This window comes from Diadema antillarum, unplaced genomic scaffold, assembly GCF_040938485.1.
Source record: "Diadema antillarum isolate AM-2024a unplaced genomic scaffold, OU_Dant_1.0 seq00001860_RagTag, whole genome shotgun sequence".
Classification (NCBI taxonomy): domain Eukaryota; kingdom Metazoa; phylum Echinodermata; class Echinoidea; order Diadematoida; family Diadematidae; genus Diadema; species Diadema antillarum.
Genome location: NW_027272531.1, coordinates 770,466 through 791,236, shown reverse-complemented (window position 1 = coordinate 791,236; position 20,771 = coordinate 770,466). Strand labels below are relative to the sequence as shown.

General features: G+C 41.3%; 1 protein-coding gene across 1 annotated transcript in view; it reads left to right on the top strand.

Moving 5' to 3' along the window:
• The window catches only part of LOC139712800 (uncharacterized), an 89,660-nt gene extending 73,848 nt beyond the window's left edge, over window positions 1-15,812 (top strand). The window contains exons 5-8 of the mRNA XM_071624592.1: window positions 2,258-2,534; window positions 2,934-3,001; window positions 14,145-14,232; window positions 15,255-15,812. Of these exons, the coding sequence (XP_071480693.1) occupies window positions 2,258-2,534; window positions 2,934-3,001; window positions 14,145-14,232; window positions 15,255-15,685 (864 nt within the window). The 3' untranslated portion in view covers window positions 15,686-15,812. The remainder of the gene's footprint in view (window positions 1-2,257; window positions 2,535-2,933; window positions 3,002-14,144; window positions 14,233-15,254) is intronic.
• The last annotated feature ends 4,959 nt before the right edge of the window (window positions 15,813-20,771 follow it).

Genomic DNA, 20,771 nt, shown 5'->3' with positions numbered 1-20,771 from the left:
ATGTATTGTCGCCCGCGGGCATAATATAAAAAGCAAAGAGATAATAATTTCCCCGACGACGACATGGTTTTGTGTCTTAAATTATTCATTGTCTATGTTGACCTAATCACGTCCAATACTGGTGAAAATTGTAGCATTAGTTTAGAAAAGCAAACTAGCCCGCGGTGAACTCTACTTTCGTTATAGTTTGTTACGTTTGTGTAATCCATCACAACAAATTTCAGAAATCACATTCATGTTGTTTGACATCGTTTTTCTCCTTTTTTCTTTGCTTTTAACAACTATTCATTAAAAGCATCTTGATTGCTATTAATACTGATTCTTACATCTTAGCTGATAACAAAATCTGTGCAGTCCCACCCGGTGTAACAGAGGAGAGTCCCAGAGCTGAGTTTCCCTCAGTCTGGAGTCGACGTCCACCCCATATTGCTGTCTTCCCTCTCCCCGTCATTACACCATTGTTCAGTGCATGCAGATTCTGTGCAGTGGCGGATCCAGGGAGGACTGCAACCGGCGCACGCCCCCCCCCCCCCACCCCCCTCTTTATCTTTTGTTGAAACAAAAGAAATAAACAGAAAAAAATGGGGGAGGGGTGCGTGCGCCCCCCCCCCCTTTAATTTTGTAAACGCGCCCCCTCTTTACGGAATTCCTGGATCCGCCCCTGTCTGTGTCTGACAGCTGTGCAGTAATCAGTGCGAGGCAATGACAAAAAACAACAACAACAACACAACAACAATAACAACAACAACAACAACAACAACTTGGATATGTCGATAATGATAGCCAACAAAAAGCGAACACTCAGTGCGTCAGACGCATTACTGGCAACATTGAATAAGCGACAGTGTGTTGCGTTATACTAGTAACCATGGATACCGTATAAATATCCCAGACGACATTATGCGTTCTCAACATTCAGGTTACATGATCTGGCATCCCTAAGGGTGTATCATGCACATCCCGTATAGTAACGTCGTAATGTCAGAGTGTCCTCAATCATCAGACATCATTTCCCAGCAGTGAAGATGCCCGTCCTCCCACCCCCGACCTGTTCCCTGCTAAGGTTGCCCTGGGCCCCATTTCATAAAAATTGTTATCAATAACAAGTTACGATAGTCGTTATAAGCTATTGAAATCCTTGCATCTGATTGGCTGAGGGCAATTTTTTTTTCATAGAAATGTGCCAGTTGTTACTGATAACAAGTTTCATGAAATGGGACCCTGGTCTTTAGGTCGATCGCCGCTTGTTCGAAGATGATACATTCTCCCCAACCCCCCCCCCCCCCCCCCCCCCCCATCGTCCCTCCCTTCAATGCTTCGGTTTTGTTGTTTTATCGTTTTCCTTGTAAGCAGCTAGCAGTTTAACACCATGTGAAATTGTTCACAGAAAAAAAAAAAGAGAAAAGAGAAATGTAGTCAATAGATTAGTATATATATTTTCACACATACATATACATACTGACATCCACTAATGACTAGGCACGTGACTATAATCTTCAAAACCTGTTTACAAGTTACAAGTATATGTGTTTTGAAGCATGAAGTGAAAATCTTGGGACTTTGAACCGCAGTCCAGATGTTTGTGAGAATCATGTTCAATGAGGTTGGATGTGAGTCAGGGATGCAATTCTCTACAGATCACAAACACGAAAAAAGAAAAAACAACAACTTTGACACCAGGTGAAGCCGGTGTTTTGATGTCTTGTGACTGCTGTCGATTACATTCCGTTTCTACTTGGTTGTGTTGTCATGTTTTGTTACATCGTCAGTCGCATTGTTTCTCGAGAAGGCAGTTGAATCGGCATATACACAGATAACAATAGATAATTAGCACCGTCTCTTCAACTTCTGGTGATCACAAAGACAAATGTTGACAGGTCCGGGGCAACGCCCGATACTGTATGTATGATAATAATAATAACAATAAGTACAGCATTTGTAATGCGCCTATTAGCCTATTCTGAGGCTCAGAGGGACAAAAGAATAACATACATTATAGTCATAGTTGTACATAAGAAGGTTGAAAAAGAAGAAAGAGATAGATAGAAATATACACCCGATGAGCAATTCGTTGAAAATGTATAACAATGTTCTGTATGTAAAGAGAAGCTAACGAGTCATTGTCGAAAATAGTTAAGATACACAGACGCATATTCATCTCCAGAAAAAAAATGAAAATAAAAAAACGATTACTGTCAAAGCTACAATAACACCTGTTTCCTCTGTCCTTTTCTGTCTTGTCATCTGTTATTTATAGATGAGCCATTCTCGAGGAGTAGTTTCGCCTATGAATGATATCAGTTCTGTCAGCTTCAATGGACACACGCCTTCCGTACGAGGTCCCCAGGGCCCACGGGGGCCATCTGGGCCTCGGGGAATGCCCGGTGAACGCGGCGAACCTGGCCTTCCGGGACCTCCTGGACCAAGCGGCCCAAAGGGTGATGCCGGTGCCACGGGTGCTGCAGGCCCACCGGGTCCACAAGGGGTCCCAGGGCTGGCAGGACCACAGGGCCCACCCGGACCTCCATCACCAGGTGGGAATCTTCTTACTTGTGAATTTCCCTTAAATGTCGTTACCGTTATCATACCTTTAAGCTCTTATCTAGACTCACACACCTCAGATCATGATTGCTGCTGATGGTTTGGCCGTGTGCTTTTTGCTAGGTCTTATTGAACATTAACCGACATCATTTTTTTTAATTAATCTAGTTATGTAAGTGATTCCTCACTGTGGCATTGCCAGTTCGATTCTTATTTCTTGTGCATGGATAAAAGGCTTCAAACTGACCGACTGCAAATGCTAGGAAGAATTTCTGTTTTACTGTTTGTCATGTTTTGTGTCTGACATCAGAACATCACGCCCTTCGCTGCTTAGTTCATGAGCAGATGTCGCAGTAACAGGGAATCCATGATATTTATTTTCTTCTGCACAGGTATCGTCGGACCACCCGGTCCGCCTGGCCCGCCGGGCACAGCCGATCCTAACAGTATGCTAGTCACGGTGAGTGAACAGATCATGAATGATCAACTAGAAGCAAATGTCGTCGTAAATTTTAGGTTTTAGAAGCAGTCACATGATAGGATCATTCTTCACTCGAGAGCCCCTGCTAACCCTACCGGTAAAATCCATTTGTCAGTGGTAATGGTGGTGATGGTGGTAAGAGTGACAGTGACAATGAAGTGCTTGTGATGATGCCATGATGGTTGTGATGGACCAGTGGTGGATAGTAAGAATGGTGGTGGTGATGGTGGTGGTGATGGAGTGTCGTAGGTTGCGATGGTAGTGATTGTGATCATGATGGCACCGACCCTTTGTGGAGGTAGTAATACCAGTGGGGACATTGGTAGTGATGGTGGTAGTAGTAGTGATGGTGAAAACGGTCATGATCATGGTTGTAGTGATGCAAATAGCGATTTTGTCTTTATGACGGAATGATGGTTCTTGTGGTGGTGATAATGGTAATAATGCTGCCACTTCGAGTGGTGGTGACGATTATGGTGACCACGATGATGGTAGCAATGGTTGGTAGTGGTAGCGGTTGTGGTGTTTGTCGATGACGAAGGATGGAGTGGCAGTGGGGATGTATGGAGAGAATGACGATGGTGATGATGATGATGGTGATGGTGATGGTGATGGTGGTGGCGCTGGTGATGTCAGTGATGTAAGGTCTTATGTTGGATCTGATGGAAGTGATGAGGGTTAAAGGTGATGATGAGATGGTGGTTGTTATGGTGACGGTTGATTGTGAGATGCTGTTAATGGTGGTGGGGATTTTGATGACGAAGGTAAAGAATTTGGAAGAAGTGACTCAAAGGGATCGATCAGCCAGTGTCCTTATCACCCAAGATACATTCGATATCAAGATTTGTTTTGTTTTGTTTTGTTTTGTTTTTGTTTTTTGTTTTTTTTTTTTTGTTTTTTTCAAGCATGTTCATAAATCTGTCAAACATGAGCATGAATCATCGTCAGCTGTCTTCCTTCGTACAAAAAAAAAAATCCTGAAGTCACGGTTAACATAAGTGTTTTTAGTGTATATATGGCCTCCTCGTGATTATCGTATGCATACGAAGATCTTTTGCCCCACCCCACCCCGTCCCCTCAACCCCTCACTCCATAGCTTGCTAAAGAGATGTCACTACGCAGTTATAACGATAAAAGTTCATGATCAAACACCCCAGCATTTAATTGCCAGCTGATGTCAGCTAGATCTTACACGCTGAAGCAACATCCTTCATCGTGACAGACGGGGAGGTTCCCAGCGAAGCCTCGTCGAGTGTTCGTTCGGTCAGTGGCCGCGGAGCAATGCACGGTGACGACAACATTGTCGACAGCCAGCGCATGCCTGTTTTCATTCCCCTCGGGATTCAGATCTAGCTACACTTTCATAAGTGGGTGAAAGAGCACACGGGTCGAAAAAAAGACACATTCAGGGAGAGACAGACAGGCAGACATTCAGTCAAAGAAGAGAATGAAAACAACAAAACTTGCACACAATGAAGTATCACAAAAAGACAGACAGATAGAAAGAAGTCATTAAGGGGGGGGGGTATGTCAATATATGGGAAGAGGCTAGGGCAGTAAGAGAGATGAATGTTCGATCGTTAAAGAAATGTACTTGGCGTTTTTATAAAGTCGAAGTTTATGATAGATTATAATAGAGAACGGACCTTCGTTGTAGGTACATAGAGGGTAAGCGAGGGAAACGAGAGCTGTGCTAAAAAGACTAAAGAAAAAGCATGGGAGGTAAATGACGAGAAAGAAGGCGGGACAAAATACCAACACCTGTGTGACACAAAAAACGGGAGATAGGAAGAGGAAACATCGACGTGATTAAATACAAAACAAAGTGAGAGAGAAAGAAGAAACAAACTTGGAGATAATCAGATGATGTCACAAATTGTTTAAGGAGCATTGTAATAACAATGACAGTGCAGGATTACTAAACGCTTCCCGTTGAGTTGTCCCGGAAATAAGTAGATATTTAGCGCAGATAGTGAGATCTCTCCTAAACGATTAGTGCGTTGCAATAGTAGGACTGACACCATGGATACAAATGATGACAAATGCTCATACAAAATACCTTCTGACAGGCAAACCGACAAATTGCTTGACTGTTTGATTATTAAACATTAGAAGAAAGAAAGCCCCATGGAGAAAAAAATATATTGTGTTTTTCAAGAATAGCATGAACCACCTGATGAGAATTATAAATGAATCAATGTTATAACGTCTGCCTCGTTTCCTCGATGGATGTTGCTCGGGAATTGATTGCTCAGTATATTTTGATAAGAGTTAACGTGCGTCAAAGTCTTATAGTTTCTATTCCCTCCCTGAGGTATCCAACGTCAATTCGTCACTTCATTAACGTTTTCTTGCCATCGCCCACTCGCCTCCTCTCTTTCCAGAGATGGAAAAAAGTGGAAAATGACTCGATTGTTGCTGTAAGCATTATATGTTGTCAACAAAGAAAATATAATTGAAGACTTACCAAGTCGGCGCCAAGCCATCATGACAAGCGAAACAGAAAGGAATGACATCAAGTGGCTAAATTTCATAAGGACAAAGAGGGGAGTTGCGATGGGGTAGGGGGGACTGAATGAACGAGACAGGGTGGATAGGGATCGAAGTGGGAGAGGGGATATAAGGCTAGATGGCATTCACCTCGGGGCTGCGTCGATGTTTGTTCGGCGGATGGCTGTTAATTCGCAGGGCGACACTGACCGCGACCCTCTATGACAGTTCAGGTACCGTCAAGTGTCGTCCATTTTTCTACACGTCATCCATCGACCTTTCGCCCCCTTTCGAGATGCAAACTGCAACAAAAAAAAAAGGGAAAAATGTGTTTGCAAGACACAACTGGTCCCCTCACTCCATCCAATGACTCAACAACGAGGATGGTCAAGCTTCATACACTTTGTGGGGAAAACAACAAAATAGATGACTCATGATACTTGATAAACAACAAACCTGGATATCACGCCTACCCGTCAGAAGTTTCCCCGGGGTTGTGTTGTACTCGAAAATGACTGACACCCTTCAGGTCAGCTTATACATTTAGCCTTAAATCTTATCATGCAACATAACCGTCCACCATGATTTTAAAGTTATCCCCTCAAAACTCTGAAGCGACGGAAATATGTTTATATTTTTCTCTCACATACCTGCCGACTAGATCTAGAAAGTGTAACTAGAGCACCAATTAATTAGGGGCGTGATGGCCTTCAGTCCAGGCCATTTGATGCAACTCATGCCCCTCATAGGATGTAACAAATAAGCACAATTATGTTGTCCTAATTACTTGGGACCTTAGGTATGCCTTTTAGACATTTACTCCCATTTTGACATTAACGGCTTGATTTGCCGCATGGCGTTAAATAGGTCGTGGATTGCCCACGGTGTACTGTAAATATGAGAATAGTGACAAAGCAGGTTGATCGCTCGTTACAGTGAAACTGTAACTTAAACTACAGTATGGTGCGCATGAAAACTGTAGGCCTATAGTGCGATGTCACTCTATGGACTGCTGCTCTCCATGCAGGTCACGTGGTCTTAAGAGTCAACCTATTTTTGCCCTTCTGCAAATGTAGAACATGAACTCTAACAATGACGATTTTTTAAAAAAAGCCCAGGTGTGAAAAAAAAAGAACCGACATCCCAGCGATAGTCCTAAGTTTTCAAGATGGACTATATGGCGTTTATCATGATAAACCCAGAGAAAGCACAGTTCATCTTTGTTTTCCCTTAGTCATGTGAGTCTTACAGCACAATTGTCATTATTTTGGTGACATCATGTAGAAATCGCCATTGGTATAGAAAGACGGAAAACAGTTCTTTGCAGAGTCTGTAACTATTAAACCACATCATAGACCCTAGAGATAACAGATATTCCACTCTTTTGTTAACGGCCATGTTTTTACGTCGATAATATAAAAGGTATCAACTTTAATCGTTTTAGAATGTGACCCATCTCATTCGAAAACCCCTAGAATGAAAGGCATCCACTATCAGCGGAAGGTGATTACGCTTTTACGTATGATGATTTTCTGGTGTCGAATGCAAATTGTACAGTCAAGAGAGAAAGTTTGTTGGAATTTGCACAACCATGAACGCAGAGATTTGTACCTTTAATGCCAAGCGTATGTGGGTGAATGAGAGTACTTTCATGTTTCTTCTGTTTTGACGTGATAGCCCCGCCGTCAAAACACTTGCCCACGTCTGTTAGTTAGGACGGGGTGGGGTCGGGGAGGACGGCGGTGCGAAGACTCACTGCAGTCTGCGCGTGTCAGGAGTCATTAATAACAAACGTGATGGCAGAAGTGTTTACTTCCGTTTTTGGCAGCAATGTAAGGCACATAGGAAATCATGGAATTCATGTGTTGGGACTGTGGCATCGGCTGTTTCTTTTTCCTTTTTTTTAAAGCAAAAGATGTGACTCTCTGTGGCTAAGAACAATATTACATTTATCTTACTCTTTGTCTTGTTTTTGCCGCAAAGTTGTTATTGCAGTGAGTGCGTAATTTTTATAGTGAGGAAGTCATATATAGAACGAATGCTTAAGTATATCAACCACCCAAAACATTTTGAGGAGATTAACCCCGTTTGCAAATTGGAAGTTGATATTTCAGAAGAGCGTCTGTGGAAGCTCATTGTCAGAATTTCAATCTTTCCCTCGGTTGTGTCACCATAGCAGGTGGCGAAAGTCATAATTTGGGCCCTTTGCTTATGGAGCTGTGCATGCCAAAGACTTAATCCTTTCAATGTGTTTTGAGTGTCAATCATTGTCAATTAGCACAGAAAGCTGTCCAAAGCACAGAAAACTGTCCAAAGTCCAAGCCACGGAAAGGGTTTACTTTTGAGGAATTACAATAATCATATCGGAGGCACCTGATTATGTGGGGAATTAGATGATTTCGGTCCCTCATCCAATCGTCCTGTCTTCAAATTTCAACAAAATTATATCGATGAATATTTATGAGTAGACAAAGGAGTGATAACTAGTGAAGAGGAAGACCACTTTTGATGAGCGACAAAGCATTGATATTAAGGATATTTTAAATTGCTCATGGACAGAACGAATGGTGGGTATTGCCCAGGCCATGGACCCAGGCAAAGTCACACCAGGAAGGTGGGATCCACCTCCTTGGTCACACTCACATGAATGCGGCAGCCATATCGTGATGGTGACTAGAGACTATGTCAATATGACTCACCGATATTCAACAGCTCGAGACGTTCCAGATAATTTTTTTTCATTAGTGCACTTTTGCCTGAAATGTTACTGAGCAATAAGAAATATTGGGTTCAATGCTCACCGTGTCAATGAAAATATGACTTTTTCTCTTTGAAACAACAAACAAACAAACAAACAAACAAACAAACAGAATGAATAATTTCAACTGTTATTACAACTGTTATCTTTTTAAAAAAAAATTCCAGCGAATGCGTTGTACGTCGTAATCAATATGTGATGCATTACGATAGTTTTTGTATCAGTTATTCTAAGGCAGGTTTAAAGAACACAACGGATGTCAGTCGGTACAAAATGCTGCTTCAAACCCCTGGACTTGAAGTCTAATTGTGCCAAGGGAAGATGGGATAAATCTAAATTTTTGCGGTAAAACTGAAGGAATTAGTCGAGCTTGTATCCACCCATCCTCGTGACGCGGCACACTACGCTCTATTCTCGTCGTCTTCTCTATCTCACCGCCCCACTTCCTACACACGCTGATCGTCGGGTGGAATTTCTTCTGAAATACGCCTGGATTTGTGGAATATTTTGTATCTAAATACAGTCAGACGAGAGAGGAATTCCTTCTCAAAATATGCGCCAACACTCTGGGCTTTCGGCCTCCGTATCCTCAAAGATAACGGGTGCTTACTGCCGTGATCCCGCGCCACATTTCTTTGATTTCGTTGGGCTTTGGGGACGCTTTTCGGAGATTCCGAAGCACTCTAACTGGTTGGAGTCCATGAGAAGCGTCAGTTCGAATGCTAGACTGTGCACAGTGAGTGAATGGAAGACTTTCGGCACTTAAGAAGAAATAAGAAAGAAGATCAACTTGGTCTGTTTTCACAGCCAAGGCACAGCTGGAGAGTGCAGCAAGTGTGCGAGTGTGACACTAACTGACTGTATGCAATGTCTTTTTGCAATTAACCTTGGAAGTTTGAAACCGAACACTGAACTAATTCTATTATTTTAAAGACAATTAAAGTACGTCCCTCAGAAAAAAATTGTTCCTTCAAGATAGCAACTCAAAAAAGCAAAATCAGACACTAAAATCTGTCCGTACATACGCCGAAGCCAGTCACCAATCGTATGTGTATCATACCGATTTTTCTTTGTATAAATAGCACAAACAATTGTGAAATAGTTGTATCATTCATGAAAAATACTGGCACGCGTAATTTCTTTTTGTTGTTGTTGTTGTTGTTGTCGTCGTCGTTTTTTTTTTAAATCATGGATAGGTTTTAAGGATTCACAAAAATATAACATCAAAGATTTTCACTCCTTTAGTTGCACTGGCGCGGAATCGTTAAAGTACTAATTTTCGTTTGTAGAATTTCGTTTTAGGGCTTTAAAATTGCTCCAACACTGCACTACTATGTTGACGGAGATATGAGCCAGAAGTTCAGCGGTAATTTTACCACATTGCGTGTGTGTGTGTGTGTGTGTGTGAGTGTGCGTGTGTGTATGGTGCTGTTGTTGTATTTCTTGTGTGTGTGTGGGGGGGGGTGAGATTTAGAATAATATTCTCACTGTCAAAACGACTATTCGAGGCATTTTCAACAGGACCCGTCGGTAACCTGGGAATTGAAAAAGAAACATATCGACAGGATGCTGAGTGGCATTGATGAAAGTTTGGAGGTGGTGCACTGCGACTATTTTAAAGGAAACCCAAACCCAAAGAGAATTGTGGATTGAGTGAAAGCAGCAACATTAGTAGAACACATCAGTGAAAGGAAAATCGGACAATCGATGCAAAAGTTATGAATTTTTACAATTTTAATGTTGGAGACTACTTGAGTTTATACGGCATCCTATGTGGACAACGTCGTAAAGAAATAAAAAGAAAATTAAACATAATTTCACTTTCTATCATAATAAAAGAGCACTTGACTAACTGTTTTCCGAAAGCAGGGGGAATAATTACTATACCCTTAACATATGTCAGTATGTAGTTGATGGACTGTGTAATTTTCATGAAAAAGGAATTTGTGTGGTATTGTTGTCCACGCATGATGTCATGAACTCTAGTAGTCTCCTCATCTTAACTTTTGCATCGATTATCCGTTTTTCCTCAAACTTTCACTGATGTGTTCTACTAATGTTGCTGCTTTCACTCAATCCACATTTCTCTTTGGATTTTGGTTTCCTTTAAAGTGAAATGCCTCACCATGTTATAGTTGCAAACTGACGTCAGTGAACAAAGTTTTAATGTAAATTAAACAAACAGACAAATGTTAGACTTTTCATCACATTCTGATCTACAATATGACACTTAGGCCCGAATTCACGAAGGTGGTACAATCTTTGTCCATGGTTCAAACCATGGACAAAGAGTGTAGTTTTGTATGGGGTGCCAAGTGTCGCATGGCCTATTTCGTTACGAAATCAGTCATTTCGTCGACGAAATGTTAACAGATTCTTTGATATGCTTGTTTCCACGAAATTGAGATGGTTGATAGTGGTATAGCAACCATTATGCAAATTGGATGAGGTGATGTTGGCATTGATGTGCATTCAATTCTGTACGAGATTTGCTTTTGAGGTCTCTTGTAATCAAAGAGAAAGAAAGTATCATACATCTTTCAAAACACTTTCGAAACGCTAAAGAAAAAAGTATCTGGTGAGTAGGCTTTGCCTAGGATTTATTTGCGTCTCACCCGTGAAGCCAGAAACGCCCTTGAAGTGTAACATTCCGTGCTCCCATCCCTACATTCTCTACATTATGACTCCTGTTCAGTTTGGGTTCGTTCATATTGTCCTTAGTATCAATTATTACCAATATTTTGATAATCTTCTAGTCTGCGAGAGTAGCGAGTGCGAGTAGCGAAAAGTCAACTTTTTGAATTCGGCCCATATAGGCTTCATCACCCGTATATCAGTTGGTGCATGTTTGTATGACTAAATGTAGGCCTATCTGCTTTACCGGGAATTCTCCCTATTCTTTACGAAAAGTGAAACAGATTCTTTTACATGCATAATATAGGGTATGACTCTCCTACACATGGGACCTATAAAGGCATGCAGGACTTTAAGTGGATAATGTGCTTTGCCAAGGGGCATTACTGCAGGAGCTGGGACTCGAATCGGTGACCTCGTGTATGCATGGAAACCCGTCGACCTTATCCGCGTGGTACAACTCAGTTACTGTACAGCTCCCATGCAAAATATTGGAATCAGGTCTTTCTTACATCAGTGATCAGTCATCACACAGTTCCCACTTTTGAAGCAACGGTGAGAGAGGACAACGTGATGAGAGCAAAGTGACTGAAGCTGCGAGGAATTATGATCTTCCTTCAAATTTATACCACTCTTTGGGATTTTCTGCTTCCCCGGAGTATGAAAATGAAATGATGGATGGGGAAGTAATATTTCCGTCGTCAGGGTCTTGAGTTTCCCTGCATCAAGAAGGAAAAAATCCTGCCCTGCTATTTTACTGATATTCGTAGACTTGAAATGAAAGAAGAACACCAGTCTCAAATAGATGGACATGACGGTGTCTCACCCCGCTAGTCTCGGGCGATGTGTTCACTGAAATTCTTCTCGGTCGTGAGCACGTGCGAGTTGTAAACATTCGATAAATTGTAGTGTATATGTCACGCCGTTGGTTGGTTAAAAAAGAAGGATAAACAAAAAACAAACAAAAAACCGTTTCTAGGATATTTACGACGCCGGTCCATTTCCTGGATTTTGTGAGGGTCAATAAATTCTTAAAACGAATGGGATAGTCGCAAACGCAGGGCGAAATGCAGTCAGCAATTTTGAGCTACACTTTTATAAAGCGCCCTTTTTGTATGATTATCTTCTTTTTTCCACTTCTTTTCCTCTCTTCCATTATATTAATTCTGGGTAGTTGTTTTTTCCGAATTTTCCCCTTGTAATTTGGCGGTTTTTGTGGGGTTTCCTTCTATGTTTTCCACTTTTTCCCTCACTCTTTATATTCAATCTTTACCTACTGCTAACTCTTCTTTCTGTCCTGTTTCTTCTTACTCCTTCACATCTCTTGTTTTCCCTTCTCTTTCACCTATTTCATACTTCTTCTCCATGGTCATCATCATTCTTCTTCTACTTCTTCTTTTCCTTCTCTATTTTTGCTCTGGTCCTCCCAGTCTGTTCCTTTTGCCTCTTATGTTCCTCCCCCCCCCCTCCTCCCTCTTCTTCTCACTTATGTTCCTTTCGTTATCTATCAATCTCTCTTTCACTGATTCCATTCATGGCCACTCTGACAAGCGAACCACGTTTAGCCTTTTGCCAAGGCGCTCTCGCTCTATGGTGGAGAGCGTATGGGGGCGAACGAAGCGAGCCCAGCCGAGCCTGACAGCTTTTCTGTTTTAGCCATCATACAGCGAGAGGGTCTTGTCAAAAGGCTATGTTTAGGCCAATTTGCCCACAAGAGAGAATATGATATATTGTTATAGGTCTGTTATACTGCTGGACCTTAAACTCCCATAAAATCAGACATCTCGTAAATGATTTGCTTCCAGCGTTGGCCTTCAGAGAGGGAGAAAATCAGATTGAAGGGGGGTTCATAATGTCAACCAAGTCTTGGCATTCCATTTCCTCAGGAAACGGATCAAGCCTCGGACAGAATACCGTAAAATACTGTACACTCTGTACATGCAAGAACACAACTTCTTAAACTATGCGTGCCAGTGCCATAAAGTCTGAGGACAGTATGCGAAAGATTGCCATCAAACTAACAGTTATATCCTCAAAACTTCAGATGAACGTTTAATAATTTCACATCACTCTCCGTAAATTCCAAAATACTGTGCAGTCCCACCAGTGAACATGGTAATCACTCCACATCGGTTGAGATGACAATTTTGGATGACTGAAAACAAGCATGACTTGACAGCAATTTCCATTATCATGTCTCAGTAAATTCTGCAGTCCGCATAACCAGGGAGGTGAGCACCTCCCTGGCATAACGGACCTTTTGAAAAACATTCAACTGAATGAAAGCAGGCCTCTATTTCTATATTACAAGTGTGACAAACAGTGTTTCCGTGCGTACGGCCCTTACATAATATCTTGTTTTGTTTCGTTCGATTTCAACTGCTCGTCAAGTGAAACTTCTATCAAGATGTGCGTGATAGTATACACTCGCCAGCGTTGGATAGGCCTATACCATTCATATACCATATAGGGACTTATATAATGCCTTTCTTGCATTCTTAATATGAAACATCACAATGGTATATTTGAATATGTCCTCGATGAAAATAAAATGCGTTTTAGAAGCTCATATGTAAACTTAACAATTTGGTGACATCAACTCCAAGATATTGGGGACACATAATTATACAGTAGGCCTACTTTTTTAAGGCATGTCATTGATTGTGGTGTATAGTGCTGTGTGATCAACTAAAAAGACACAATCATTATCAGACAAGATGTTAAGTGAAATTCAACATGCCCCAAGTTCTGATTAAAATTGATCTGTCATTCAGCTTCGAAGCATCATGACGCGGTGCAGGCTGAGTTCTTTTGCCGTCCAATCTTGTCGATTGCAAACAGAAATGGCTGTTTGTCTTATGGCTATGGATATGCCGTTTTCCTAAAATATCCTAGCATATGCAGTAATGAGACTTGAGTGTATTACTAGTGTTTGGTTTAAGATTAAAATTGCCATCCCATTTTGCCATGTTTCTTTCCCCACTAGCTAGTAACTGCTCTTTCTGCTCAGGTAAGTTAGGAATTTTTTGAAAGCGTGCCTCGGACCGTGAGTGATAAATCTCTAATGAGTTGTCATCCCCAGTGACATTTTCGTCCAGCCATTACGCTAAACTTTAGTCACGTGCCGAAAGAAATACTCTCATTTAACGTTGGATAAATTCATACTGAGTGACAGCAGTTACATTGTATACCATAATTATCCCTCATTCTCCTTGTCTCTTTGATCTTCGTGTCTGACAGGCAACAGAACTCCAGGGTCTTCTGCTTGAACTGGCTCAGCTCAAGGACCGCGTCGATATGCTGGACCAGCTGATCAGAATTAATCAAGGTGCCAATTTTACTGCTCGCAAAGAGCGATGACGATTACACACAGTTGTTCCTCTTTCTTCTTCTTCTTCTTCTTCTTCTTTTTCTGCTTTTTCTTCTTTGTTTTGTTTTGCTTTTCTTCTTTTTTATGCTTTTCCTCCTCCTCTTCCTTCTTCTTCTTCTTCTGCTCCTCTTTTTTTCCTGTTAAATGTATGGATCAATTTGTATCATAGGCCGTGTATTATAGGCCTAATGTACATCAAAGTTTGCATTATGAGGGCAAAAACATTTGTCTGGGGGACTTTAAAAGACTATATCATAAATTTGCATAGCGAAAGATCTTTTAACGAGCTAGTAGGCATTATATAATTTTCCAGTGACATTTGTTATTGATCAATAGCAGTTGTGATTCAGTGGATAAGACCAAGGGCTGTCGGTCATGAGGTCCCTGGTTCGAACCCCCTGGCTGCAGCGGTTTGTGCCACTGGACAAGGCACTTTACTCTCATTGCCAAGCACTCCGGAGGGGACTTGAAGATATAGCCATCTTTCCCGTGGTTGCTTTATTTATAGCATTCACTGCTACCTGGTCAGTGGCCATGTAAAACAAATGATAATCAAAGCAGTTAATTAATGACTTTAATATATGATGACAGTGGCTACGTACTGCATACAACAACTATGTATGCCTCTTGGCTAATACTAGGGAGCTTTAGATTTGCGACGCGAACGGTAAGAAAACGGTTGTGTTGACCGTTCCCCGCTCTCCCTGCGTCGTGTTGCAAAGTAGCGTTAGATTTCGCGAAGACGCAGCGGAACAGTTTTTTTTCCTCTAACGTCCGCGTTAGCTAAAGCTCCCTTGTATTCAATGATGACTGCAATTTAGTGATGCGTTTCCATGGTAGCCATAGCAGTAGGACTGGGTTATCTTGCCAACCATATTCTATTTCTTACTTCTCATCAATCTGGGCATGATCTAGAATCAGTTCTTTACCAGAATAAAGGAAAAATAGCTTGAAAACTGTTTTCTGTCTTCAATCACCAGGAGGAGGTGACGGTTCCGAGCCCGAATCCTTCTTCCCGATGTCTGTGGATTCCAGCGCCGCACAGCCAACCCTACAACCAGACATATCCAACAGGGCGGGAAATGGCGATGCCGGCATTCCGGGGCCCAACGTCGACGGAAGCGCCTCGCCGCCAGGCACTCCTGATGGCAACACCATGGAAGAAGACGCATCGGGGGCGGGGCCGGTGGGCGTGGCCCCTGTGACCGGCTTCCCACCTGTGCCCTCCGTCATCCTTAGAGGTGACGGTCTGCTACCCACCGACGTTCTCGCTGCAGGAGGAGCACCAGTCGACATGCCATTCAACGCTCAAATAGAAGCAGCCCTCCAAGGGCCCGAACAGACAGAATTCGACCCGCTCGCAGGCGTTCGTGCCGAGGCTAAGGCTACGCAGAAGAAAAGGAATGTGTGATGAAGGTGACGATGACGACTATAATAACACTGATAGTTATGATGATGATAATGATGATGATGATGATGATGATGATGATGATGACTGTGGTGTCTTGGTCCTTTTCCCCCATTTGAACCTTGCTTCTTCCGAGCTTAATAATTTGATCCTGCCTTGTGTCAGTAACTGTGTTACGAACTTACGATTTGTGGTATCTATGTCCATTAACGAATGAGAAACTAAGGTGCATTTTTTTTTCACTTCACGAGAATTATGTACCCAAACTAGTCGTGGAAAGCTGCAGAAGATAGCAATGACGTGGGCAAATCTGCTTGCCTGCACAACAAGCGTCTGATACTAGGGAGCCATTTTTTTTAACTGAAGGGATATTACTGTCGAAAAATAATGGTGTCCAGATATTTCAAGTTGTTAACGTGAGTTCCGCTAGATGGTTTAGATTGCCTAGATGTCTTTATGTAAATTGCGTTTTTGCTAGCTCCTAAAGGAGACATTAAGTTGTGTGTGCGTAAATATTCAAATTAGATATGAATGACTGTTATGAATGAATAGGTAAAGGGATGATCTCGAAAAATGGAAGAAATGGAAGGCTAAATGCATTGATGAGTTTATGGATAAGGAACCATGGACACTAATCGATTAAGAAAAATACACTGGAGGTAGGTAAACGTGCCTTAGCTCTGTACTACATACCTATGCAATTAATTTTTCCAAATCATGTGCAAATTTTGAAGTGTTAATTCGATTTTAAAATGTAATTTGAGCTCGTCCATTTTCCAACGGAAGGTAGCAGTGTCCTGTATTTGTATCTTATGTTATTTCTACCTTACTAAAACTTGGAATGGCGAAACCTAATTCGAGTCAATAACTTTGTTATGTCAGTGATATCCCTCATAGTTTAAGTCAACATATTGCTGAATATACCGGTAATCATGCGTGTGTGTGTGTGTGTGTGTGTGTGTGTTCTGTTTGACATTATGTCATATCATTCAGGCATATTGACGCTCATCAGACCAAAAAATCGGGTTCCCAAACATTTGTGATTGGTCAACTTCTCACGTTGAAATTGTCAGGCAAAATTGTGGCGCTCATCCCGAGGTATATTGACTCTTGAGTCAGAACCTCGTGTGTCTTTGTCAGTCGTAGACACGTTGTCGTTAGCGTCGGTCTGTGTGCTTATCTAATTATTTGCAAAGTAGATGAAAGGCTGCACTGACCATACTTCGATCACTTTTTGTATTCGCTTCTCCTCTACGAACTTCGATCTCAAATGGAGAAGATGTAAATCATTATGGGTATCTAATACGAACGGTTTTTACCATTATTAATGCTCATAGAACAATGTTTTGACGTTACAATATGATTTTTGTGGTATTTATATACACGAACGCGTTAGATAGCAATGTAGGCAACGTTGGTCTGTCACCTTTTTTTTTTTTTCGTTTTTTGTGTGTAAATACGATCATACATTGGATGGTATAGCGTGAGTGATATCACGGTTACGATTCACAGGCTTCATGCTATAATTTTTTTGTTGTACATTTGTAAATGCTTCCTATCTCTATCTATTGTGCGTGTGTTTCTTATTTATTTCAACAAACGATCGAGAAGAACAGCGGAACAGATTTTGAACCTGTATGTTGTTAGTTTTATATACTGGAAGATTTGAAGGCCAGCCTTCACTGTTTATGATATTTGACTGTAAGAAAGATGGTTGTAGGCAAGTTTTGAATAGAGTGTGAGTAGGTCAGATAATAATAATTATGGTCTGTACTTACGCTTATCGATGGTTGGGAATGATTAAAAATAAACTTTATTTTGACCAAATTGGAGATGCATGGTTGTGTCAGATTATTTCCTTGTGCTGTAGCTGCAGTAAGTTCACAACACCAGGTGCGGAAGAGTGACTGCTTGATCTTCCCTTTAAACCTCGTATAATCATTAGCGTTTTGGGAGGTTATCAAGTTCTGAAATTGGGCATGATACTGCTGAAATGTAAATGTGTTGTCATCTACACTGTAATGAAAAAAAAGGACATTATGTAATGCCTATAAGGTAGGGTATTTAACTGCTTCCAAAATTAGCATGAAGAACTAATTTGAAGTTAATATTTCTTGGTCAAATGTATCCTTTATTTTCCTGATTAATTACTAGTGTCCTCTCACTCCATTGGCTAGCACAATACTTCAAAATAAAGTTAACCCGTTCTGGACGGGAATCTGGTGGCCTGCGTATTAAGTCTAAGGGCATTTCAGAATTTAGTATGGAACGGGTTAATGCTGACAGAGGAGACGGGGGTTAAAGAGTAATCTTTGTCAAGTTTCCGGGTTTTCGAGGATCGAGACACGGTTATTGTTGGCATTTTATTGTTATTCATGAAATGATGTAATTTTAGTATCTTCGAGTTAAAAAGGAGACACTCATCTCAGCCGCACCTGTGTTAAAGTGACAGATAATTTACTGACGAGTTCCTTTTCTTCGCATGAAAAAAGCCATCAGTCGAGAAAAGAATGGATACCTAGCCCAGATTAATTATTCGACGGTAACGGTTATTTTTGTGACACAAAACGTTGCTGCTGACAGACGTGCGTAGTGTGAGCACAATACTTAAAACCTTTATGGGGCAATTTAAGAGATGTATTCCGCAGGATAGAAATAGAGATAAAATTACCCTCATGACAGCTCAACCTTAAAGGGATGGTACAGTGTTGGTTGATGCAAGAATTCAACTTTAAAGTTTTTTGCGATAAACTTTTTGCGGAATACTTAGAAACCACTTCATGAAATAATGAAAGAGCATACAATTCTATGAGGAATTCAAGGAAAATTGATTTTGAAATGGCTGAAATATTTTTAAAAAAGACCAAAACAAAGCGATCCTAATGAAATCTTGCCTTGATGCTGAAGTTATAGTGCTGTAGGAATTATTTGAAACACCAAGTCGCTGTTTCAATCCGTGATGAAGTTGACTGATATATTGGACACTGTGTGGCATTTCACTTTCACTGTCATCGCCCTTGCATGATTTCATCATTATCATCGTATTTCGTGACTATCATGCCACCTTGTTTCGGCATTATTATTATCATCATCATCATTTGGGTGGGGGATGTTTACTTTACACCATTTCAGCGCGTTCCCTTGCTACAGTGTAGATATGGTCATAACATTACGATATACTAGACACACACGATCAACAACTGTGTCGCGCTGTTGCTGGAGAGGCTTGTCACGGTCAGTTAGTCGGGTTTCCTCACGACAGATGAGTACTATACAAGCTATTCTCTTCTCTTGAAAGGCCACTACGCTTTCTATAAACGACAGACACGTTTATCGCAAGATAGGTTTCATCTTCAGCAGTGAGAGACAGCTTCATAACATGCACTCGTTCTCTTAAAGATTATGAACGGTTAACATTCGCTCGTGATGTGATTCAGATCGTAGCGCGCGTTGACGGACGGAAGGCATAAAGCGACCCATGAGGATCGGAGAACCCCCCTCCCCCGGGAGGGCGGGGAAAGTTCGAGCGGTCCCTCGATTGTCGTCTGCCACGCGCTGTGACTGTTAGCCTCACTTTCAGGCTGCTACCTACATTCTCACCTCGGTGACAATCTTCATTCCCCTACCGTTCACACATTTACATTTTACAGTTTTAAACACCTACTGATTTTCATTGAGGACCTATCGCGTTTACCATGACCGAGCTTTAGACATCCAGTACTTACGATGCATTTATTCATAGGCGGGTTCAATTCGATAATCATTTTAATGTACTTCTTCAAGGGTCTGTAACTGAAACCATTTGACCTACTAGTTCTGTTCCATTATGAATATATCAACAGCACATGAAGTCCAGTTTGTTGCCAGTGTCAACTAAGCATTGAAAAGGCTTTCAGGTGGTAAGGAAAACTCGTCCATCATTCAGATATTCACGAAATGTGAGTATGACAACGTGGTCTACTGGGGACAAGAGAGCAATGACTTCGAGAATATTTTAAAGTCCTGTAGTCTGGTTAGTAACAATTTCCTTTAAACTTCACCAATGCATCAAGGTTGATTGAATTATGGTCAGAACTCCTTGAATTACTCCATATCACCGGAGATTTTAGAATACATATTACAATACTCATCCTTGATTCAAACATCAGACCCAGAATCATGTGCATATAATGAGAGAGAGAGAGAGAGATGTAAATACAGATAGATGGATAGATCGATTGATAGATACACATACAGATAGATAGGTAGATAGATATATAGATGAATATTAGATAGATAGATAGATAGATAGATAGATAGATAATAGATAGATATACGGATAGATAGATAGATAGATAGATAGATAGATAAATAGATAAATAGATAGATAGATAGATAGATAGATATATAGATAGATAATAGAAAGATATACAGATAGATAGATAGATAGATTGATTGATAGATGTAGACAAACAGACAAACAGACAGATATAGATGCTTTAAGACGACAAAGCAGAGAAATAATTTGGAGAGAAGACAGAGAAATTAGACAAGCCTTCCTGGTAGGAGAGTCGAAATCCGATGTCACAAAATTGTCTTTAGAAGAGAAGGTTACGGAAAGCAATCGGTCTCCATTCTCGTTTCATCAAACACAGACGAGTTCCTATACCGTACCGCCTGTTGTCGGAAAGAGGGCGCCTTTTGGTCAATTCGACATCAATATCCTGAATTCGTTTGACGAGTCGACCACGAATGTTCCGATTGAAAACAGCAGTTTCATGTTTCGACGTCTGTCCACTATCCCTACTTTGGCATCCTTCTCCCCCCTGGCCTCCCCCCCCCCCCCCCTTCCTTCCCTCCCTCCCCAGCACAACACCACACGAAACGAAAATAGCACGAAGTGTGGCTTTGATGACCAAATAACTGAGTCGTATATACGACCATGCAGTCTGTCTGAGTCCGGTATATCAAGATTTATTTTGCTAGGATTTAAAGCGCATCGTAAAAGTAAACAGACTTTAAACAGTTTTTCTGCCTCCTCTGTGCTCGATCACAACATGAAACATCAATACCCGTGGCGTGACACCGTGAAGGCTGCCGACATTCAAAC